At 41.0% G+C, this 25,273-nt stretch overlaps 1 protein-coding gene and 2 pseudogenes across 1 annotated transcript; all 3 read right to left on the bottom strand.

The window, feature by feature from the left end:
* Window positions 1–746: 746 nt before the first annotated feature.
* LOC131313047 (probable indole-3-acetic acid-amido synthetase GH3.1) lies at window positions 747–7,722 on the bottom strand. The gene is made up of 3 exons (XM_058341110.1): window positions 7,309–7,722; window positions 6,981–7,082; window positions 747–2,286 (listed from the first exon to the last, which is right to left on the bottom strand). Exons 1-3 carry the CDS (start codon window positions 7,629–7,631, stop codon window positions 927–929), a joined length of 1,785 nt encoding a protein of 594 aa, XP_058197093.1. The 5' UTR covers window positions 7,632–7,722; the 3' UTR covers window positions 747–926.
* LOC131313048 (probable indole-3-acetic acid-amido synthetase GH3.1) lies at window positions 747–25,210 on the bottom strand (annotated as a pseudogene).
* On the bottom strand, window positions 10,513–15,204 carry LOC131313184 (probable indole-3-acetic acid-amido synthetase GH3.1; annotated as a pseudogene).
* Window positions 25,211–25,273: the final 63 nt, after the last annotated feature.

Below are 25,273 nucleotides of genomic sequence, written 5' to 3'. Positions count from 1 at the left end.
AAAATTAAAACCATCCCGAATCGCCCACATTTCCGCCATGAGAGTCGAATTAGTCTCCATATATTGCGGTGAAAGCACCCACTCCAACGGTCCATGTGACCCCTAATTAACCCACCTGTAAACCTGTTGCAGTTGTACCTGGGCAAGATTTACGGCCCCATCCGTGTTGAGTTTGAAAACACCTCTATGGAAGGTGGTGTAAAACCATTCCATGACTTGGCTGAAATGAGTTTGATGACTTGCATAAGTTGGTTTGCCCACGAGTTGGAATCCAAGAAACATTTGTTTCTGTGACACCCAATTTGCCAATAGGCAAAGGGAAAGATGAAGCTCCAATATTGTACATGCAGTACCCCAGAATGGAGAGAGCCGAGGATAAGGGTATTATTTGTTATCCAAGCATGGAACTGATCCGTGAAGTGGGTGAGGGGGAAACCAACATTGATCCAGATGCCCGTGGGCAGTCACGCAAGACGTGGCATGTATCCGCTTTGGTGTACGTTCTCACACCAAATGCAAGAATCCGAAGGGACAATACAGCGATGATGTAGGTTGTCCCGTGTGACAAGACGATGCTTCTCTCTCTCTGGTGATACGAAGAGCATAAAATGTCTGGACAACAGATTAAATGGATTCTCCCATGTCTTTTTTCCTTGCGATTGGTGTTACCGTTTCCGCTCAAATTAGAAGGTTTTTATAGTCTTTCAAAATATTCAATTTAGAATAACGAACAAAAAAATAAGAAATTTATGACACAAAATTGAACCCTACATTATAATATGTGTAACTACGTACACGTACACTTCCACAATAATTTCACCAGAGGCTCTTATTACAACATTCTTACACATCAACTAAACCTTATAAGAAATCAATAAAACGAAGCCAAAAAAATTAAAAAAAAAAAAATCTGAATTTAAAAAAAATTACGGACTTAGTTCAGGGCTCCAATGGGGCAAAGAGGGGCTAAAATGGGCTGAGACCACTCTAGATTCAAGAAGCTTCCTGGTTGGTGCAAGGCTCACACACCTAGGCATCTTATACTGGCTAAGGGACGCCCCTCTTGATATTGCATGATCCATAATCTCCTCAAATGTCCCACTCCTCACAACCCGTATCTCCAGCGGCCCGATTAACCCGTCCGCAACTCGGCCCCGTTTGTATATGGAGCCGAGTGATTCCTCCATTGCCAGGCAACAACGACCTAGCAACTCATCGCTCGGCCAACGGGTCGAGTCTGGGGGGCCTAATTCCCAGTAAATCACGTAGTGACCCGGAATGGTCAACTTCGTGTCGGCGTAACTGGTGTAGTCGAGCACTATTGCGTCGGACTCGTCACGCAGGAGTCGCCCCGCGGTCTCGACGGATTTTTGTAGCTCGGCCTCGTCGGTCTTGTCCTCGTCGATGCTTAACAACACATTCTTTCGGCTGACGAAGTGGACTTGTGGGGCCGAGTTGTGGAATCCGGTGACTCGGAGGATGTCACCGATTCGGTACCGATATAGTCCTCCATGGGTAGTGGCAACTAGTTCATATTCCTGTCCCACTTCCACATCAGCGAGGTCAACGAGTTTGGCGGAGTTTGACTTTTGGGGTATGAACTCGAAGTAGGCCATGTTTGGCACGATTGTGTAGATGACTTGGGATGGGTCACAAATCGGGTTGAGATTGAGTCCGACATAGCATTCAGATGAACCGTACGAGGTGGAGGCCACGGACAACCCGCCACTGTAGTATTCCAGGGCTGTAATATGTTGGGCCATTACACCCGATACAACACAATCCAAGTATTTGGTATTGGGCCAAATCCTCGTGATAATTTTTTCCCAATTCTCCTTTGAGCACTCTGAAGCAATAAAGTCTGCAAGTTCTGGTTCAGGCTTCTTCAAGATCCGGATCATGCAATCCCGGATCGATGGGTCTGTGATAGCCGGGTTGAGCGCTCCGGATCGGATATCGTGGGTTAGTTGTGGCCAATTGAGTTGGAGAAACCGGATGGCTCGGAGTAGGCCCGAGGCAAACACTGCCCCGACTCGGTGAACCTGTTTGTGCTCCAGGAGGCCGCATAGCATATGGGTGTACATGCTCTGGAACGTGTTGGGGCACTGGATGGCTTCGTCTGGGCTTGTGTAGAGATCATATGGGTCGTTGCGTCGGGCTTGGAAGTGGGCACTCTTCAAGTGGCTAGTAAATACTGTCCGGGCCAGAAGCCCACCGGGCGTCTTCGTTTCTGACTTGACAAACATGAAATAAAGCCCCTTGCCCTTATCCAAATCCGGAACATAGCTGTTACATAGGAGAACAAAAAATAAAACTACATCAAAACGTAAGTAAGTAGTGGTTTTTACTTGATGGCAAGTTGTAGCTAGTATGATCTACAGGGCCGGCCCCGGGGTAAACCCAACAAGTCATCGGGCTTGGGTAACCCTCATCACGGGGCAACCAAAAGAAAAAAAAAAATTAACCGTGAAGTACGTAGTAAATATTTAAGTTAGCGCAAATAACTTTGGCTCAGTGAGATTAGACAAAGATGAAGGGTACAAAGTTATTTGCGCTAACTTAAATATTTTTTAATAAACCTCCTACTGTTATTTTTTTTCGTTCAAATTTTTCATGTGATTTCTACTACTGTAGTATTAGAAGTTGAAGGGTTTATTTTATAGATTAAACTTTGTTGTAATAATTTTTTTTTATGTTTTGGTCAAACTATTTTACTTTCATATTTCTTTTGATTACAATACCTGACATAGACGTTAAAATGTCTATATTGATAAATCTTACGCACTTAAATTTAACTTTAGAAGGCTGTTTGGTTAAAAAAGATTTTAGTTTAATATTTCGAGAGTTAGTTTAATTAAGTTCAAATTTCCTTCTGCTATGTTTCTCAATTGTTTGATTATATTTTTATTGGGAAGATGGTAGGTTCTAAATGGTATGTGATTTCTTATTGAATATATGTAGTTTAATCTTCCGGTTAATATTACTTTGGCGGAAACGAATTTTTCTTAGTTGAAGTCTGTAAAAACTTACCTACGGACAATCATGTCATACGAGAGACACTATAAGAAAAATGAAAATTGTTGATGAAATTTAATTTCGTCAATGTTTTTACAACTTCCGTAACGAAATCATTTTGTCACCAATTATGCCTATTTAGCGACGAAAAAAGTATTTTCGTCACCAAAGGAATCCATTTGGCAACGAAATACATTTTTCATCACTGAAAGCTTAAAAAATGTGATGAAATTATTTTTCATCACCAAAGATAATCATTTGGTGACCAAAAAAAAAAAATCGCCAAATGAGACCAATTTAGTAACGAAATATTTTTTTCGTCACCAAATGCTTAACTTTGGTAACGAAAAATAATTTCGTCACCATTTTAACACTTTCAGCGACAAAAAATATATTTCGTCGTCAAATGAGTACCTTTCGTGACGAAATTTATGAATTGCGCTTCGTCACTAAATGTATTTTGAACATAACTCTTTACTAAAAACTCTGATTGAGATAATTCAAATTGGGTTTAAATAATAACTCAACTGCCTACAATTTTAATGTTTATCAAAATTTTAATTTTAATGTTTAAAGGTTCAAAATTACATTCGAAATATATTTTCATGTCAAACATATATGTTATATATTAGATATTTCAAATGTTTATTGAAAAGTGTGTGTTGTGCAGTTGGTCTGAGCTTACGCGAAAAACTCAAGGGAACTCGGGTTCGAAACCCAGCAAGAGCAAGAAAGAATGATTGTTTTCCCATATGAAAACACGTTTTTTTCAATGAAAAATTTCATAACCGATTTCTTATATTGGTGACAAAAAATTTCGTCGTCAAAAAGCACAATAAGTGAGGAAAAAAAATTTGTTACCAATTATTCACTTTTTGGTGACGAAATATTTCATCATCAAAAGGTACTATAGATGACGAAAAATAGATTTGGTCACCAGGTAGGAATCCCCGACAACCTTTAGTTGACAAATTTTTTTTTGTCACCTATATTATTTGTGACGAAAAACATGCAATTTGTGACGATTTTCACTTGTCAGCCAATGTAATTTTTTTTGTTGTGAGATTAAGTGGATTAACTATGATTTCAATTGAAAATGAGTATAGTAATAAGTTAAAGTATGATGAGCTAATCAAAGAATTTGCTACAAGCAAGGAGATTGAAGTTGTGAACTTTGATAATTATAAAGCAATATAACTGGGGTTATATTTTGATTTTGTTTTTTGAGGTAATTCAAGCTAGCGAAAAGCAAAATGTAACTTTGATTTTTTTTTTTTTTTTACATGTACATTCTTTATATTTTTTATAACTTTATAGTATGTGGGCAACCAAATTTAGGATCGGGCTTAGGCAATCCAGACATCCAAGCCGGCACTGATGATCTATACCGGCCCGAAGGGTGATCGTTTTCAACGACTACCCATTAAATTGACATTTAATCTCACAGAGGTCACTATTTCATCTAGTAAGATAAAACTAACAAAACGATGCGAAACTCATATCGTGTCAATACTAACGACTAGGGGTGGTAAATGGACGGGTTTGGACCAAAATGGATAAGTTGCAAGTAGGTTGGGTCTTTAATAGGTCATTTACACATTTAGACCCGTTAATTATGAGTCTAAATATATATTCTCAATTCGACCCATTTATTTAAAAGCAAACCTGACTCGCCCATTAGCCCAATTACATACTATATACTAAAATTTAAAATGTCTAAAATATCGATCAATGTACACTAAAATGACTATATTACCCATGTAAATTTAAATGACTAAAATTACCATACTATCCCTCTACTACTGAAATGACCAAATTACCCCTGTACACTTAATTACCATATTGGTCGCTCTTATTTGTTACAAACAGGACAACAATTGATCTAATTAATTACAAAGAAAGAAAGCTTCACTTCCACTTCCTTTTTGAAGTCTCTGGAAAGACCAAATTAAAAAAATTCTTTGCGTTTTTTCATTTTCTGGTTCTTTCAACTACATGTGACAAAACTAATAAAAAAAAAAACAACTTGTGACAAACAGTTTTACTTTTTATCTATTCTTTTTGTCTTAGATAAAAATGGAAAAATTAGATATACCAATCATATTTTTGTAAAGCACACGGAAAAAAATTATTCTTATTTTCATTGGACATTAAAAAGTGTCATCTGTCTGAACGAAACACAGATGAGAGAGAGAGAGAGAGAGAGAGAGAGAGAGAGAGAGAGAGTTTGCGAGCATGGTAATGAAATCTGGCTCTCTCATCTGTGTGCAAAATTCATAGAGAATTTTGACCCAAGTGAACAAGAACTCTGGCTCTGCCCATACTCATTTGCGAGCAACGAATAATTTGTGAGATAGCTAAATTAATTTTGGTTGGTTTTTCTGTTCTTTATTAAATCTTGCTAGAATTTCATAATTCAAAGAAATTAACCATGAGTCACATAGGCGATTGATGTAACAAGCAAAAGATGAACAATTTGTGCGGTTAGCTAGCTTGCTACGGGATGCCGTTGAATACATGGGCAGTGCCAAACACAGAGAGAGAGATAGAGAGAGGAGAGTAGACTGATGAAGGGTTTTTGTCGACTGATGAGGGGTTTTTTTTTGTTGGGTCATATTCATGACTCACTAGGCTATTTAAATTGATCCAATTAAGATCCAATTAACAACTGGGTTAGATGGGTTTGACCCATTCTAATCAAACTAATAAATAGACTGGATTGGGTCTATTTTTTAACAGAAATCCTATTGGTACCGACGGTACCATAGGGAAAATGCACTGACGGCCACCGGACGGCCGATCCGAGCCGTCCAAAAATTTTAAAAAATAAAACCGAGTGGGCTTACGCGAGAATGAATGGCATCCGAGGTGTGTAGAGTACTTGATCCGAGCACCCCTTTTCGTGTATATATGTATATACGTGTATATACACAAAAAAAGGGTGCTCGGATCAAGTACCTTACACACCTCGGATGCCATTCATTCTCGCGCGGGCCCACTCGGTTTTATTTTATAAAATTTTTGGACGGCTCAGATCGGCCGTCCGGTGGCCGTCGGTGCATTTTCCCTACTGTACCGTCGGTACCAATAGCAGCAATCATTTTTTAATGAGTAGATTTGAGTTGATTAATGGGTTTGGATTCAATTTGTCACTCTTACTAACGACCCATTGCTTAAGGTCAAAATAAGACATGGAAAATACAGAGGAACGGTTGAAATTTTCTCCTATACAGGGCCCGCTAGCCTTGCATGTAAAGCCAATTAGTGCTTGCTTCGCTCTCAGCGAGTTCGGGAATAGAGTTTTTGCCTCATAATTAAGGAGATGCCATTGGCAATGAGATAGAAAAGGAAGGACAGCTACGGAAGCGGGAGGCCTGCTTTCTACGATATCGTGTGGTGCAGTCAACTAGTTCCATCGACGTGATTATGGAAACCAACCACTCTACATGCATGGTTAGGATTTTATATATATATATATATATATATACACACACACACACAATCCAGATTCAATGAGAGATCCCGCAAGGTAGCACTGTGCGGGACTCCTCTTTCTAGATCGAATTGCGACAATTCGAGCCGCTCAAAGTGATCAGAATATGATTTTAAGGGTACCCGTTAGAAATCAGCAAAACAAATGATCGAGAAGGGCTTGATCCGAACATTTTTTTATTGAACGGTTCAGTAAAAAACTGCTCGGATCAAGCCCTTCCAAATCATTTTTTTTTTGCTGATTTCTCGCGGGTACCCTTAAAATCACGTTCTGCACACTTTAAGCTGCTCGGATCGTCGCAATTTGATCGGAAAAGAGGAGTCCCGCACCGTAAGGCCGTAAGGGATCTCTTGTGGGATCCAGACTATATATATATATATATATATATATATATATAGAGAGAGAGAGAGAGAGAGAGAGAGAGAGAGAGAGAGAGAGAGAGAGAGAGATATGCTCAAGTCTACATACTTACAGGCTCATGACAGGCATGCGAAGATTGGTTAGGATATCACGACGATCCATCTCTACCTTAGTCGTCGGGATGAGTTTACTTTGACCACCTGAAGTGCCAGAACTGAACAAATGTCGCAAGGTTAGTTATATACCAACATAATCTTATATATCAATTCAAAAAATAATAATAATAATAATCTTATATATGAGGACATCAATTCTCAAAACAAAAAAGACGAACTGAATACAGTGGTCTCTAATCTCTATATTATAAGTACATGTATTTAAGCTCCGCTCTTAAATGAAAATGAGAGAATACAGAAGAAGAATATAAAAATTGCTTTTACCTAGTGAAGAGTTCAGTGATGGGATAAACGGACAAGATCGGGGAGCGGTCACCCTCAACAATGCGTTGGATTTCAGGTTGAAGCTCTTTGTAAGTTACGACGGGGACATTGGATTTGAAGGTGTCCCGGTCGATTGAACCAGAGAGCCTAAAGCGCCGGAGGTACTCAGTTTCCGCGTTCGCGCTTAGTATTTCTTCCAAAACCTTCTGTTGAACTGATTCAGCATTTCTAGTCACCTCTTCGATGAATTGGAGTGCCTTGGCATGCTTCTCGCACGCTGGTGGACCCAACTGAGATTTTGGCCAAGTAGAGCCAATATCCATAAGAGAGAGAGAGAGAGAGAGAGAAAAAGGGAGAGGATGGTGGAGGAGTTGTGTCGAGTTAAGAGAGAGAGAGATGAAGAAGATGGTGGAGTTGTGTGGACTTAATGGGTGCATTGGAGTTATATAGATAGAGAGAAACGTGAGAGAGGTCAATTCTCACGCAATCGGATTAGACCACATCATTAATTGAAGTGCGTGTTAGCAGACCTAAACACTTACGTTATATAAAAAAAAAGAGGTCGATTGAAGTGCTGGAGGAGGTTGTACGTGAAGTCATTCGATAAGTCATACCCAAAATTCGAGCAGAAGTTTGTCATGTGAAAATTGTTGAAAAATGTTATAGGATATAATTTTTTTTTTAAGTGTGAATGAAAATTGATTTATTTTGGAGTTGCATCTTTTCATTGGCACTTGTTCGCTGTGGACGGACGCGTCCTTCACGAACAGATGTGCCTCTATCCTTGGTGACTTTTCCTAAAGTTACGAGTTGACCTATAAATATTATTTTCCTCATTCATTTTTAAAAGTTGATTTTCCTTCATTCAAGTCCATTTATATGAGAGAGTTACAAACACAAGATGGTTTGCGAGGCCCTCCAATTGAATTGCTTCTTTGGGGGGATTTCAATCAAGTAGTGCTGGGAGACAATCGTCCAATGCAAACCGTGAGCACCGTAGCGGGGGCGAAATCTGTCTTAAGTACAGAGTGTCACACACAAACAACTTGCCTTGATCTTCAATTTGTTTCCATCAATTTTCTGGTTTTGAGTTCTGATTTTATTACACTCACAAGATTAAACGATGTATTGCATTATTGGAGATGTCCAATTGTACTCTTAAACACAATAGTGTTGTGATTTGAATATCCAATTTAAAGTTTTAGAATCCAAAGGTGGATTTACTTTTACAATTGGAGTGCAACAGTGAGTTTGAAATCCTCGCATATGTATAGCAAGTTCTACAATGGAGTCTGATCAACATATTGCATTAGACAAAAGCTAGTGAGCGAAGTGGCTACGCTGTTCCTTAGAGGATGCTCCAATGTGGTCCAATTATGTGCTAAGAATTTTAATGTGATGGCCATCAGTAGTTGAAAAGGCATTGAGGACCACCTAGAACGATAAGTCCAACCACATTTGTTGTGGACTTATTACCATTAAACATTTATTCTCACAAAATAATGAAATGTCAAAAGAGTTTATAACGGATTCGTTGAGTTGAGTTTTGACTAGAGAACGAACAGTTTAAGGCATCGCGTTTACTAGTTAGCAAGTAGATCCGATAGTCTTTCACAAGAGAAGGTTCAAAGCCAAAAGATACATATCCTATGCAGGAAATTTCCACTTGTACTCTCTCTGTCGTTTGTATTGTTTTGCATTGGTTATCGGGTCAATTTTATTCATGTGGGGGATTATTGAAAAATGTTATAGGATATAATTTTTTTTTAAGTGTGAATGAAACTTGATTTATTTTGGAGTTGCATCTTTTCATTGGCACTTGTTCGCCGTGGACGGACGCGTCCTTCACGAACAGATGTGCCTCTATCCTTGGTGACTTTTCGTAGAGTCACGAGTTGGCCTATAAATATTATTTTCCTCATTCATTTTTAAAAGTTGATTTTTCCTTCGTTCAAGTCCATTCATATGAGAGAGTTACAAACACAAGATGGTTCGCCAGGCCCTCCAATTGAAGTGCTGCTTTGGGGTGATCCCAATCAAGTAGTGCTGGGAGACAGTCATCCAATGCAAACCGTGAGTACCGTAGCCAGTGCGAAATCTGTCTTAAGTACAGAGTGTCACACCCAAACACTTGCCTTGATCATCAATTTGTTTCCATCAATTTTCAAGTTTTGAGTTTCGCTTTTATTACACTCATATTATTGGTTTTGCCACAAATAGTAAACATATTTTTCCAACAAAAATTCTGTTAGTAAACCAAAAAACAAAAACAACTGCATGAGGGCGGCTTTTCTTCATTGCCTCATTTGGTGCCTTGGTGGGAAATTTCCAGTTCGACGAGTTTAAGGTTAAACAGGATAAAGATTTGTCACTCTTTATGAAGATCTTTACCATGCATCTTTCCGAACCACGTTGTTAAAAAATACAATCCCATCTTTTTGAACGACGTTGTGATTCATTTAATAGTTTTAAGCTTCTTCTTTTTTTATAGGAAAATTTATAGAAATCGTCCTCCAAGTTTCAACCGAGTCTTATTTTCGTCTTTCAAGTATCAATTGCTATTATTTTTACCTTCGAGTCTGTTTTTTGCTCCAATTTTGTCCGATCGTAAACGTCTGTCAATAAAGATGACCGAAATTGGCAGATTGAAGGTAGCGTGGACATTTCCCTCTCTTTTTCTTTGACAAAATGGGCATTTCGCCCAATTTTCCGCCCAAAGCAAGGCAAGGTATAATAAAACCCTAAAATTGGTGCCCAAATCCCAAATCCATCATCTTTCAATGGGGCTAGGGTACAAGTTAGTTTAAAAGGCAGGGGATTTGAAGGTTTGGAAAAGAAGGACCACAAAGCTCTCTGCAAAAGGTGTTGAGGGCAGGAAGATTCATTTAGACAAAGGCTTTTCAAATGAATGGACATTGTAAGGGTTGAAAAGATGGACCACTTTATGGTAGGTTTAGGTATTTAATTTTCCGACAACCATTCGGTGTGCATTTAATATTATTTGGAAAGGCTCGATTTAGTTGATTCTGAATTCTTTACTCTCTTCTTTTGGATTTATATGCTTTGTTTTATATGCCTTGTTTTGATTGGCATGTCTTATGCATGTATGAATTCTCTACTCTTGAAAAGGCTTTATTTTGGTCCCCACCTTTGGCATTCATAAACCATTACAATATGTCCATAACCAAAATCCCATTACTAGATTCAGAGACAAGTGGTCCATACAACAGCCATCAAAAAGAGCACAAAAGCCACACTAGCGATATCAAGTTGGTCCATAACATCAACCATATCAACTGCATTCAATTCTTCCATATGAAAATTAAACCGAGCCACATAACTAGCCTTAGCTGCACTGAATAGTAGCTCCTTCAAGTGTAACCCCTTGTGAAATTCCTTGAAGTTATTGTAGAAGTGCCTTATACAGAATTTGTATTCCGCATATGGGATTACCTCTCCACAAGCAGCAATTAAACCCAATAATTAAACCCTGTAAAATTGCTTGGGTACTACTCGTAGTCATTGACTCTTTTCCCTTTCCCATGGACAACCCTCCCCACTCAACATTTCTGTCCACATGGATATCAAACAGTCTATCATCTTCATCATCATAATCTTCACTATCTATAAAATCCTCCAAGTTTGTTTTATCATCACTTGAGTTTGTGTAGTCGAGCACTGTTGCGTCGGACTCGTCACGCAGGAGTCGCCCCGCGGTCTTGACCGATTTTTGTAGCTCGGCCTCGACTGTCTTGTCCGCGTCGATGCTTAACAACGCATTCTTTCGGTTGACGAAGTGGACTTGTGGGGCCGAGTTGTGGAACCCGGTGATTCGGAGGATGTCACCGATTCGGTACCGGTATAGTCCTCCATTGGTAGTGGCAACTACTCCGTAGTTCTTATTCCTGTCCCACTTCCACGTCAGCGAGGTCAACGAGTTTGGCGGAGTTTGACTTTTGGGTAGGGCTGCAAACTATCCAAGCCGCTCGCGAGCGGCTCGGAGCTCGGCTCGACAACGGCTCGACTCGGCTCAGTTCGAGACACAAACGATCGAACGAGCTCGAGCTCGAGTCCTGGGCTCGTTTCGTAAACAAGCCGAGCTCGAGCTAGTCGAAACTCGGCTCGAATTGGCTCGCGAGCTCAATTATATTATATATATTTATATATATTTGTTTCATAAACGAGCCGAACGAGCCGAGCTCGAGCTCTGTAAATACTTCTCGAGCCGAGCCCGAGCTCGAGTTCTGCAGCTCGTCAAGCTCGAACACTTTAAAACTCGGCTCGGCTCGGCTCGTTTGCAGCCCTACTTTTGGGGTATAAACTCGAAGTAGGCCATGTTTGGCATGATTGTGTAGATGACTTGGGATGGGTCACAAATCGGGTTGAGATTGAGTTCGACATAGCATTTAGACGAACCGTACGAAGTGGAGGCCACGGGCAACCCGCCACTGTAGTATTTCAGGGCCGTAATATGTTGGGCCATTACACCCGATACAACACAATCCAAGTATTTGGTATTGGGCCAAATCCTCGTGATAATTTTTTCCCAATTCTCCTTTGAGCACTCCGAAGCAATAAAGTCTGCAAGTTCTGGTTCGGGCTTCTTCAAGATCCGGATCATGCAATCCCGGATCGATGGGTCCGTGATAGCCGGGTTGAACGTTCCAAAATGGATATTGTGGTTTAGTTGTGGCCAATTGAGTTGGAGAAACCGGATGGCTCGGAGTAGGCCCGATGCCCCGACTCGGTGGACCTATTTGTGCTCCAGGAGGCCGCATGGCATATGGGTGAACATGCTCTGGAACTTGTTGGGGCACTGGATGGCTTCGTCAGGGCTTGTGCGGAGATCATATGGGTCGTTGCGTCGGGCTTGGAAGTGGGCACTCTTCAAGTGGCTAGTAAATACTGTCCGGGCCAGAAGCCCACCGGGCGTCTTCGTTTCTGACTTGACAAACATGAAATAAAGCCCCTCACCCTTATCCAAATCCGGAACATAGCTGTTACATAGGAGAACAAAAAATAAAACTACATCAAAACGTAAGTAAGTAGACAGTAGTACTAGTGTTTTTTACTTGATGACAAGTTGTAGTATGATCCATACCGGCCCGAAGAGTGATCGTTTGCAAACAACTACCCAGTAAATTGACATTTAATCTCACGGAGGCCACTATTTCATCTAGTAAGATAAAACTAACAAAACGATGCGAAACTCATAGTGTCAATACTAAGAGCATCCGCAATGGTAATAATCAAAACCAATAATCAAAATGTGTTTCGTCAGCATTTGATTATCCATTTAGCTCATAATCAAACTTAACAACCTTTACCTCTACATTGGTTATTTTTGCATTTCTAACAAAAAAAACCCCCACAATACACAATGCACATTTATCCAGTCACAAACGAATTTCAATTACGCACCCGACCACACCAAATTATTCGTCTCGATGAGACGATTCCAATGTGGGGTGTTTTTGAGTTATTGAGTTTTAAGTTTAGTTATTAAGTTTGGTTATTGAGTTTTGGTTATTGATAAAAGTTGTTAAATTTGGTTATGGAATGAGTGAAATTTGATTATTTACTAAAAGACTTGTAACTTTGCTTATTACAATGTGGAGGGTTTTTTTAACATTGTTGTTAAGTTTGATTATCCAAACTCATTTGCTTATTACAATGTGGATGCTCTAACGACCCATTGCTTAAAGTAAGGGTCATCATTGGGCCGGGCCGGCCCAGCCCGCCAAGTCACTACCAAAGCCCGCCCAAGGGCTTTGCTGAGCGGGCTTTTTCCTTTTTGCGGGTCGGGCTGTGTTTCTTAAGTTGAAACCCAAGCCTGCCCACGGGCTAACCCAATTGCCGAGCTGGGGGGCCAAAGTTCGGGCTGGCTCACGGACCGGGCCTCACAAAAAAATGTACATTATATTAGTACGATAAAAAAATATATATAATATTAGCACCTCACACTCAATACAGTCATACACATTATATATTGTATGTATATATTATATATTATAGCATTGAGAGCATAAAAAGAACTTCTCCAACCGACAACGCTTCTATAGCCAACCACAAATGCATAGAGCATCCCACGCACCTCTCTAGTTTTTCAAGACCAAACTTTTGTTTCTCTTTCTCGGTAAGTGAACTTCTTCTTTTATTTATTTGCTTAGTGGAGTATAATAAATTAGTATAGTTGATGGTAGTGGACTAAAGTGGCACATAATAAATTAGTATAATGGGCGGGCTGTTGGGCGGGCCTCACAGGCGGGCCGGCCGGCGGGTCAAGCAAAAATACTTAGGCTCAAGCCCACCCATTGAAAACTACGGGTTGGGCTAGCCAGCCCGTTGGACGGGCTCGGGCCGGATAAAAGCCCGGCGGGTCAAACGGCCTTCGGGCTAAATGATGACCCTTAACTTAAAGTCAAAATAAGACATGAAAAACTCAGAGGAACGGTTGAAATTTTGTCCTATGTTGGGATCATGTGTGAAAGATTGAGTCCCACATCGGATAAATAAAAAAAGAGTTGGACCTTAATATACAATTGGATGGCTCACCACTTACAAGGCTTAACCTTTTAAGTGGATATGGGTCATTCAATGTATATTGGGTTCAGGCGATGTGGTGTGGACTTTGTGGATACTTCCCAACGGATTGGGCCTGCGCGCACACAGAAGACCTCAGGTGGATCAGATTCCCAACAAGTGGTATCAGAGCCGATGGCTGACGATCTTTGGGCGGACTCAAGTCGATTTGGTGGACTTGCACAGGGACTCTCGGTGGAGCGAGAAAAAATCCAAGGTGGCTCTTGATGGAGCAAGGATGCAGGCGGAGCACTGCATGAAGGCTCTCGATGGAGTTAAGGGGTTGGCTCTCGATCAATGGAGTAGGTGCGGTGAAGTTCGGGGTTAAATCGGTGTTGAAGAATAAAGATCATGGATCAAGGGGGAGTCAAGAGGATCAAATCGAGGGGGAGCTAGGCAGGCCCAATGGATGGTTCACACATGAGGGGGAGATTGTTGGGATCATGTGTGAAAGATTGAGTCCCACATCGAATAAATAGAAAAAGAGTTAGACCTTAATATACAATTGGATGGCTTACCACTTACAAAGCTTAGCCTTTTAAGTGGATATGGGTCATTCAATATATATTGGGTTCAGGCGATATGGTGTGGACTTTGTGGATACTCCCCAACGGATTGGGCCTGCGCGCACACGGAAGACCTCAGGCGGATCAGATTCCTAACATCCTATACAGGGCGCGCTAGCCTTGCATGTAAAGCCAAGTGTTTGCTTCGCTCAACGAGTTCGGGAATAGAGTTTTTGCCTCATAATTAAGGAGATGCCAATGGCAATGAGATAGAAAAGGAAGGACAGCTACGGAAGCGGGTCATGACAGGCATGGGAAGACTGGTTAGGATATCACGACGATCCATCTCTACCTTAGTTGTCGGGATGAGTTTACTTTGATCACCTGAAGTGCCAGAACTGAACAAATGTCGCAAGGTAGTTATATACCAACATAATCTTATGAATAAAAAAAACTTAACTGAATAAAAAAATTGCTTTTACCTAGTGAAGAGTTCGGTGATGGGATAAACGGACAAGATCGGGGAGCGGTCGCCCTCAATAATGCGTTGGATTTCAGGTTGAATCTCTTCGTAAGTTACGAAGGGGACATTGGATTTGAAGGTGTCCCGGTCGATTGAACCGGAGAGCATGAACCGCTGGAGGTACTCCGTTTCCGCGTTCGCGCTCAGTATTTCTTCCACAACCTTCTGTTGAGCTGATCGATTCAGCATTTCTAGTCACCTCTTAGATGAAAGGAGTGCCTTGGCATGCTTCTCGCACGCTGGTGGACCCAACTGAGATTTTGGCAATGTAGAGCCAATATCCATGAGGGGGGGGGGGGGGGGGGGGGGGGGGGGGGGTGGATGGGATGGTGGAGTTGTGTGGAGTTAAGAGAGAGAGAGAGATGACGAAGATGGTGGAGTTGTGTGGAGTTAATGGGTGCATTGGAGTTATATGGATAGAGAGAAATGTGGGAGAGGTCAATTCTCACGCAATCGGATTAGACCACATCATTAGTTGAAATGCGCGTAAACAGGCCTAAATACATGTCTTATAAAAAAAAAAGAGATCGATTGAAGTGCTGGAGGAGGTTGTAGGTGAAGTCATTCGATAAGTCGTACCCAAAATTCGAGCAGAAGTTTGTCATGTGAAAATTATGTAATTACTCGTAGTAAACAAAAGAAAACAATTGCGTGTGGGCGGCTTTTCCTTTTCGGGTAGAGATGTGCTACAAACAGCAATCTATGCACAGATTGTGCACAGATTTCATTGTGGGGCCTACCACGGGTCTCACACAAATCATTCGAGCCGTTCATTAAATGTAAACATTTTTTCAAGGGTTTCTGTAAAAAATAAGGTCAATCCAATACCTATAGGTGCTTCATCCAACTATCTAACTTTTCGTTCAAATTTTTGAATAATGAAAAGTTATATGATTGGATCGAGCAACTATAGGTATCGGATTGAGATTATTTTTTTACAGGGGCCCTTGAAATTTTTTTTTACATTTAATGAACGGCTCGGATGATTTGTGTGAAATCCGCGGTGGGTCCCACAACGAAATTCAATCTGTGCACATATTGTATGTGTGCGTAGACTTTCTGTTTCGGGTAAATAAGAGGGGGCGGCTTTTCTTCATTGCCTCATTTGGTGCCTTGGTGGCGAGAAATTTTTCAATATCGGGTGGGCACGGTCACATGGTGCTCGTGCAAGTATTTTAGTCGTCCAAACGTATTTTGGACAGTCCATATCTGTTTGGATAATTTTTTAATTTAAAATTATCAAAACACCCCTTCAAGCTCAAACAGATCTGGACCGTCCAAAACACGTTTGGACGGCCGAGATGCGTGCATGGGCACCATATGGCCATGCTCACCCGGCACTGAAAAAGTTCGACGAGTTTAAGGTTTAAACTTTCAAGTTGGATATAAAAGTTCTACGCAAGACGTCATTCAAATATTGAACCCAAGTTAATCACTTGAATTTAAAATGAAAGTAGTACCATATATACAAGACATCATTGAACATTGAAATGTTGACCCCAAGTTTAATCACTTGAATTTAAAATGATAGGCTCTTTTTTTTCTTTTCCGTCTTAAAATCCAATGCTAACGCAAATGTAATCATCATTGACCATATATTCAAATTAAACCCAAAAACTTCTTCCTTGGCTGATCCGATCCCGAATGGCCATTGAACGTTCGGCCATTTGCTTTTCCTGGCTTTCAAAGCCAGCAATAAATAATCCAAAAAGTTCCGTGGTGGACTGAGACACTGATTAATCGGTCGATGAGTGTGGACTATTGTTCATATCACTCCTTTCTTTGATCACGATATACTATTTTTTGAAGTGCTGGTTGTTTTAGTATCACGCAGCTATCACTGTAAACGAGCCGAGCCGAGCTTTGTCAAGCTCGAGCTCGGCCCCAGGGCTGGCTTTCGGGCAAGGCCCAAAAGGCCCGCAACAAGCTGAACTAACCTGAACCCATGACTCAGGAACGGAACCAGAATGTCGTAAACGCAGGACCGAACCATGAACAGCCAGATTTTGAAATTTCTAGTTTCGAAAATCTGTAGTTTGTTTGGTTTAAGTTTTGAGGATGGTTTTTTGGTTATTGAGTAGAGAGAGAGAGAAAGAAAAATGAGATTAATAATGGAAGAAAAACTTACGAAAAGACCGTATGCTGAGAGAGAAATTGAGTTTTGGGACCAAAACGAACACATTTTAAAGCATTTAAAATGTCTAAACAACACTCCATACAAAGTACAATATCTAGGCATTCTTAACAAATACTAGTATTTAAATTTAATTTAAAAAAAAAAAAACCGAAACAACGCGGGGCGCCCTATATGTCCCAACATACATCCGTCTCTGCCATGACGAATTGGCCCAATCCAAAAGACCCAAAACTGTTATGAAGAGTGAAGACCTTTCTTGGCCCAGATTAAATGTTTTTATTTTTATTTTATTAAACGGAACTTTCATTAAAAAGAGATTATGATAGTACATCCCGTGGATATTGCATCCCAATGGAGTCCGCATAAAGCAAATTAACAATACATAAAGGAATATGAAGATAGAAATGCATCTCTCCCACTAAAATTGGAGCATCAGTTGCAAGCGCATTAGCGCATTAGTTGGCTTTCTGGCATATATGCTTGAAGCTTATCTCGTCAAACCATCGCATTAGGAATCTGCATTTATATATGTGCTTGGAACCATAATGTGTGTTAGAATAGGAATAGAAATACCCCAAGCATAGGGCTAGGTCGGTTGAAAGCATAATAATACCCAGAAGTCCGGGGTCAAATCCACAAGGAGCGCATCCATAACTCGGTTCGGAGATTAGCTTACGAAGAGATTTCGGCGTTAGGACCGCCAACCAAAGTTTGGCGTTAAGACAACCAACTGAGAGATTTAGAAAGTGGCTACTTAACCTAACTACGGCTTTTTAACTGGAGGTTAAATTAAAGAGTTAGGTTTAGGGATAATTAACACCCATAACGCAAAGATGTACTTGATTCTTCTCTCTTTAACAAGGGTGTTAAACATGACTAGGAGCTCTTTTGGTTCAATTTGACAAACACAAAGAGGGACATAGCTCAAAGCATCAAATGTGGCAAATAGCTTAGCCCTTGCCTACACTTGATCAAAGAGATTAACATCTCTAAGTTTTGATACATAAAATCAGCCTAAATCATGTTTAAGCTAGAAAATGGATTATACAAGAGAAAACCAATCCACACCTTTGGTTACGGGATGTTAACCATCCCGCAACTTAACCCTACTACACTACTCACTCATATGGACAGAAGACATGAAATGAGCAAGGGTAAAGATAAGAAAAATACTAAACATGGATTGAATACAAAATAAACACAAGATCCTTGAAGAGAACGAGATTCCTTACAACTTTAATGAAGGCAAAATGCTTCGAAATTGAACGGATCGTACTTAAAATCACTCCTTAAGACATCAATGAGGTGAGAGGTTGGAGCTCCATTAATGGAGATAGAGAGAGAAAGTGCAAAAGAAAAAGTGTCCTACATTTCGACCAAGGGCTGGTATATATACCTCATTTACAAAATAATTACAGAAATGCCCTTAATATGCCTGCGCAGGAGTGAGGGATCGATCCCTGGTCAGAGGGGGATCAATCCCAGAGGCCTCTAGACTGAAAGCTGAGTTGGGGGATCGATCCCTGGTGAGAGGGGGATCGATCCCTGGAGCACTGGACTGGGCAGCCTGCTTTGCTGCTGCTTTCAGCCTTCGTTCTGATCCAAGTCTTCCTCCATTCCATCGAACACTTCGTTTAGGACCCGGGATGACCTCTCGAGGCTCCTCACATACGCCAAACACGTCCGGACTTCTCCGGGGATTATTGGAGGCCTTGGAAACGACCATTCTTATCTCCAATTATCTGACGAACAATAAAAACACCATTGCGCGCAGTATCAAACAAAAACAGACGACTAAGCATGCAAGTGTGACAAAATGGAGGGAGATAAACCTATCAATTTACACTATTCAAGACTTATCAATATGTATAACACTGCTTAGTGGATGATTGTCAATATTAGAAGCAAAGATTAGTTGGATAGCTCCAAGAGCATCAATCGATGGCTAAAATGAGTTTGATGACTTGCATAAGTTGGTTTGCCCACGAGTTGGAATCCAAGAAACATTTGTTTCTGTGACACCCAATTTGCCAACAGGCAAAGGGGAAGATGAAGCTCCAATGTACCCCAAAATGGTGAGAGCCGAGGATACGGGTATTATTTGTTATCCAAGCAAGGAACTGATCTGTGAAGTGGGTGAGGGGGAAACCAAGATTGATCCAGATTTCTGTTGTCCGTGGGCAATCACGCAAGACGTGGCATGTATCCGCGCGCTTTGGTGTTCTCACACCAAATGCAAGAATCCGAAGGGACAATACGCTATAGTGTAGGTTGTCCCGTGTGAAAAGACGATGCTTCTCTCTTCCTATCTGGTGATACGAAGAGCATAAAATGTCTGGACAACAGATTAATTGGATTCTCCCATATCCTTTTTCCTTGCGATTGGTGTTACCGTTTCCACTCAAATTAGAAGGTTTTTATAGTCTTTCAAAATATTCAATTTCCCGTTCGGACAAATAAGCTACAGTGGCTTATTTTTTGTCCTTATTCAAATTTTTTTCGTATCACTTGGCTTATTGTCATTTTTTTGGGAATTATTGCATCCTCGCGACAAGAGGAATCTAAAAAGTTAAAATTTTTGACCGAAATCCAATTTTTTTTGAATAAAGATGAAAAAATTGGCTTATTGATTTTTTTTCGTCTTTATTCAAAAAAAATTAGATTTCGGTCAAAAAATTTTACTTTTTAGATTCCTCTTGTCGTGAGGATGCAATAATCTCCAAAAAAAATAACAATAAGCCAAGTGATACGAAAAATATTTGAATAAAGATAAAAAATAAGCCAAAATGGCTTATTTGTCCGAACACCCAAAACGGACAAAAAATAATAAATTTATGACACACAAAATTGAACCCTATATTATAATATGTGTAACTACGTACACGCTACCACAATAATTTCACCAGAAACTTTCTTAAAAAATAAGCAGCTTATTTTACATTTTCAAACTCAAAAATAAAGTAAATGAAAAATATTTTTTTAATTTTTTTTGCATTGTATAAAAGATGTCGATGAGATCTGTCAAACAAGATCCATATTGCATATTTTTAGATTTTAATAAATCCATAATTTTTTAGCTTGAAATTGCCTTCTTAAAAAATAAGGGCTTTTTTTACGTTCCGGAACGGGGCCTTATTACAACCTTCTTATACATCAACTGAAAACCTTACAAGAAATCAATAAAACGAAGCAAGCAAACTTTAAAAAAACCAAACAATAAACTGAATTAAAAAAATTTACTGACTTGGTTCGGGGCTCCAATGGGGCAAAGAGGGGCTGAAATGGGCTGAGACCACTCTAGATTCAAGAAGCTTCCTGATTGGTGCAAGGCTCACACACCTAGGCACCTATACTGGCTAATGGACGCCCTTCTTGATAGTGCATGATTAGGGCTGCAAACGAACCGAGCCGCTCTCGAGCGGCTCGTGACTCAACTCGCTAACGGCTCGTTCGAGCTCGGTTCATCAAGCTAATGAACAAGCTCGAGCCAACATTTTCCGCTTGTTTCATAAACGAGCCTGATAAGCACCCAATAATGCATATTCTTGGTGCTTAAGTCCTTTAATATGTTGTGTTTGTACATATATATTGTCGTTTTTATGCGATATTGTACGTAAGGTACGGTTTTGTGTATTTTAGGTAAAACGTGCTAATAAGGCGGTTTTGATGCCGATAAACGTTCCAGGATGAGCCAAGTGTCCAAATGCCCGCCGGTACTCATCTCATTGTCACCAAAGCCTAACGGTGCCACAAGAAGCCACGGAGATTGGCCGGAGGTCAAGGTTGGCAAGGAACGTGCCAAAGTGGTTTAAGCAAGGCATATGCATCGAGGATGGCCCTCGAGGGTATCCGAGACTCCAAGGCCACTAGGCATACCTCCGCCAAGTCTCGTTGATCATGTAATGAAGCATTGGAAGGCCGTCGGGGCACGACAAGGCATGATAGCCCAAGCTGACCCTGTTCTGCTGTTTTCACACTGAGATACCAATACCTCATTTTTTAGGTATTGGTACCATCATGCCGAATTAGAAGACAGTTGAGTTGGTACCAATACCTCATTTTTTAGGTATTGGTACCAATGCCCTTCGGCCAACAGCTTTTTGTGCTGAACATTTCAACCTTCTATTAATAGAAAGTTTCTACTTCTAGTATGTTTTTGGGATATTTTAGGGACCTTTTGGTCCATTGTATGGCTGATTTGTGTGGCCTTTAAATAGCTTTGTAAGCCATTATTGGCCATTATGTACTCTTTTACACTTTAAGTCTTTTTATTTTCTTAAGAGCTCCATAGTTATTTCTCCCAAGTTCTTGCATTCAATTCCTCAACAACTCAAGTAAGTAGTGGTTGGATGATTAATTCTCGTTTGTTAATGTTGTAGCCACTAGTGAGATCTCTATATAAATCAAGTTTGTTTTCAATTCTATCGGTTAATCATGTTTTCATTTCTTAGCATGTTTTCTAGTCTTTTTATTATGAGTGAGTAGTTAATCGGTTCAGTCATGGGGTGAGGTTCACCCTATGGATTAGTCCATTAAATGGTTTCTCTCAACTTTAGCTTAATCTCAAGGTTTTGAATGAATTAAACCCATGATTTCTAGCTTTGATCATGGGGATTGGTGGCTTCTTTGATCAATGAAGTCTATCGCCTTATGCTACGTGCTTGATAATCCTATGCGTGCGAATGATCCTTTTTCATCTCTCACTTGCGTTAAATGAGTTCAATTTGAATTAGAGCTTTGAATTAAGTTATAAGTAGTCTTCAGCTTTTAATTCTTCAAGTGGAATCCGGACGGTTTCGGTTCACTCATGAGTTAGATGAAGAAACCGTTTGACAGCTAAGTCGTGGGTGAATCAATCCCTTTGACTCGACCATCTTAACCTAGTTTATTTCCAAGTTTAATTTCGTCAATCGAATCCAAACTCCAAAGTTGGCTGCTTGAACGCCGCAATCTTTAAGCAACTTCTATTCCAAATTCGCTAAAGAAGATTTCTCTGTGGGAACGATCCGGTCTTCCAGTTTATATGCTATCAACGACCTAGCCCTACGCTTGGGATGTGAACATTTCTAAGAGGTTAGGTTGCGACGAAGCAGAGCCGAGCTCGAGCCACTTGATGCTCGGCTCATTGAGCTCGCGAGCTGCCATATACAGTACATACATATACCAAATGAGCCATTCGAGCCGAGCTCGAGCTTATATATACATATATATATATATATGTATGTATGTATGTACATACATATATATGTATGTACATACATACATATATATATATATATATACATACATACATATACCAATACCCATACATGTACCGAACGAGCCATTCGAGCTGAGCCGAGCTCGAGCTTTTGAATATATGTTCGAGCCGAGTTCGAGCCCACATATTTTAGCTCGATTCGAGCACGAGCCGGGCTCAAGTTGAGAAAAACTAAGGCGAGCCGAGCTCAAGCAAGGCAAAACTCGGCTCGTTAATTTGCAGCCCTATGCATGATCCATAATCTCCTCAAATGTCCCACTCCTCACAACCCGTATCTCCAGCGACCCGATTGACCCGTCCGCAACTTGGCCCCGTCTGTACACGGGGCCAAGTGATTCCACCATTGCCAGGCAACAACGACCCAACAACTCATCACTCGGCCAATAGGCCGAGTCCGGGGCGCCTAATCCCCAGTAAATCACATAGTGACCCGGAATGGTCGACTTTGTGTCGGCGTAACTCGTGTAGTCGAGCACAATTGCGTCAGACTCGTCGTGCAAGAGTCGCGCCGCGGTCTCGACCGATTTTTGTAGCTCGGCCTCGTCGGTCTTGTCCGTGTTGATGCTTAACAACACATTATTTCGGCTGACGAAGAGGACTTGTGGGGCCGAGTTGTGGAACCCGGTGACTCGGAGGATGTCACCGATTCGGTACCGGTATAGTCCTCCATAGGTAGTGACAACTAGTTCATATTCCTGTCCCACTTCCACGTCAGCGAGGTCAACGAGTTTGTCGGAGTTTGACTTTTGGGGTATGAACTCGAAGTAGGCCATGTTTGGCATGATTGTGTAGATGACTTGGGATGGGTCACAAATCGGGTTGAGATTGAGTCCGACATAGCATTCAGACGAACCGTATGAGGTGGAGGCCACGGCAGCCCGCCACTGTAGTATTCCAGGGCTGTAATATATTGGGCCATTACACCCGATACAACACTGCCCAAGTATTTGGTATTGGGCCAAATCCTCGTGATAATTTTTTCCCAATTCTCCTTTGAGCACTCCGAAGCAATAAAGTCCGCAAGTTTTGGTTCGGGCTTCTTCAAGATCTGGATCATGCAATCCCGGATCGATGGGTCCGTGATAGCCGGGTTGAGCGCTCCGGATCGGATATCGTGGGTTAGTTGTGGCCAATTGAGTTGGAGAAACCGGATGGCTCGGAGTAGGCCCGAGGCAAACACTGTCCCGACTCGGTGGACCTATTTGTGCTCCAGGAGGCCGCATAGCATTTGGGTGTACATGCTCTGGAACGTGTTGGGGCACTGGATGGCTTCGTCTGGGCTTGTGTAGAGATCATATGGGTCGTTGCGTCGGGCTTGGAAGTGGGCACTCTTCAAGTGGCTAGTAAATACCGTCCGGGCCAGAATCCCACCGGGCGTCTTCGTTTCTGACTTCACAAACATGTATTCCATGAAATAACAGAAATGCTACACACACATACAATCTGTGCACAAATTGTGCACAGATTTTGTTGTGGGGCCCACCACGGGTCCCACACAAATCATCCGAGCCGTTCATTAAATGTAAAATATTTTTTCAAGGGTTCCCGTAAAAAATAATCTCAATCCGATACCTATAGATGCTCGATCCAATCGTATAACTTTTCATTATCCGAAAATCTGAATGAAAAGTTAGATGGTTGGATAAAGCACCTATAGGTATTGGATTGAGCTTATTTTTTACGGGGACCCTTGAAAAAATGTTTTACATTTAATGAACGGCTTGGATGATTTGTGTGGGACCCGTGGTGGGCCCCACAACGAAATCTGTGCACAAAAATCTGTACGGGTATTGACAATAACAGAAATTAAATGAAATAAAGCCCCTTGCCCTTGTCCAAATCAGAGGAATGGTTGAAATTTCTCCTATATATACAGGGCACGCTAGCCTTGCATGTAAAGCCAAGTGCTTGCTTCACTCAACGAGTTCGGACATAGAGTTTTTGCCTCATAAGGAGATGCCAATGGCAATGATACAAAGGAAGGACAGCTACGGAAGCGGGTGTCCTGCTTTCTACGATATTGTGTAGTGCAGTGCAGTCAACTAGTTTCATCGACGTGATTATGGAAACCAACCACTCAATATAGATAGGATTACATAGATGCTCAAGTATATATACTTACAGGCTCATGACAGGCATGCGAAGATTGGTTAGGATATCACGACAATCCATCTCTACCTTTGTCGTCGGGATGAGTTTTCTTTGACCACCTGAAGTCCCAGAACTGTACAAATGTCCGAAGGTTAGTTATATACTAACATAATTTTACGAAGGCATCAATTCTGGAAACAAAGAAAAAAAAAAAACTAGCTGAATATAGTGGGCTCTATATTATGCATGTATTAAAGCCTCGGCTCTTAAATGAAAATGAGAGACGATGTATTATTATACATAAAAAGAATATAAAAATGGCCAAAAACCCATGCATACTGAGGTCCTAGAATTTTTTAAAAAGGCAGCTGTCAGAATTTCTGAGTTATGATCATAAGCTTAATTTTACCTAGTGAAGAGTTCGGTGATGGGATGAACGGACAAGATCGGAGAGCGGTCGCCCTCAACAATGCGTTGGATTTCAGGTTGAAGCTCTTCGTAAGTTACAACGGGGACATTGGATTTGAAGGTGTCCCGGTCGATTGAACCGGAGAGCATGAACCGCCGGAGGTACTCAATTTCCGCATTCGCACTCAGTATTTCTTCCAAAACCTTCTGTTGAACTGATTCAGCATTTCTAGTCACCTCTTCGACGAATTGGAGTGCCTTGGCATGCTTCTCGCACGCTGGTGGACCCAACTGAGGTTTTGGCAATGTAGAGCCAATATCCATGAGAGAGAGAGAGAGAGAGAGAGAGAGAGAGAGAGAGAGATATGAAGATGGTGGAGGAGTTGTGTGGAGTTAATGAGTGCATTGGAGTTATATAGACAGAGAGAAACGTGAGAGAGGTCAATTCCCACGCAATC

The sequence above is a fragment of the Rhododendron vialii genome, chromosome 13a (genome assembly GCF_030253575.1).
Source record: "Rhododendron vialii isolate Sample 1 chromosome 13a, ASM3025357v1".
Lineage (NCBI taxonomy): Eukaryota > Viridiplantae > Streptophyta > Magnoliopsida > Ericales > Ericaceae > Rhododendron > Rhododendron vialii.
The sequence above is the reverse complement of the archived record's forward strand: the minus strand, read 5'-3'. Positions and strand labels throughout refer to the sequence as shown.

Coding starts and splice junctions, on each gene's coding strand:
- LOC131313047 (XM_058341110.1), bottom strand. CDS start 7,631: ATGGATATTGGCTCTACTTGGCCAAAATCTCAGTTGGGTCCACCAGCG. Junction 7,083..7,308: donor ATCACTGAACTCTTCACTAG/GTAAAAGCAATT, acceptor ACATTTGTTCAG/TTCTGGCACTTCAGGTGGTC. Junction 2,287..6,980: donor CGCATGCCTGTCATGAGCCT/GTAAGTATGTAG, acceptor CCTATGTAACAG/CTATGTTCCGGATTTGGATA.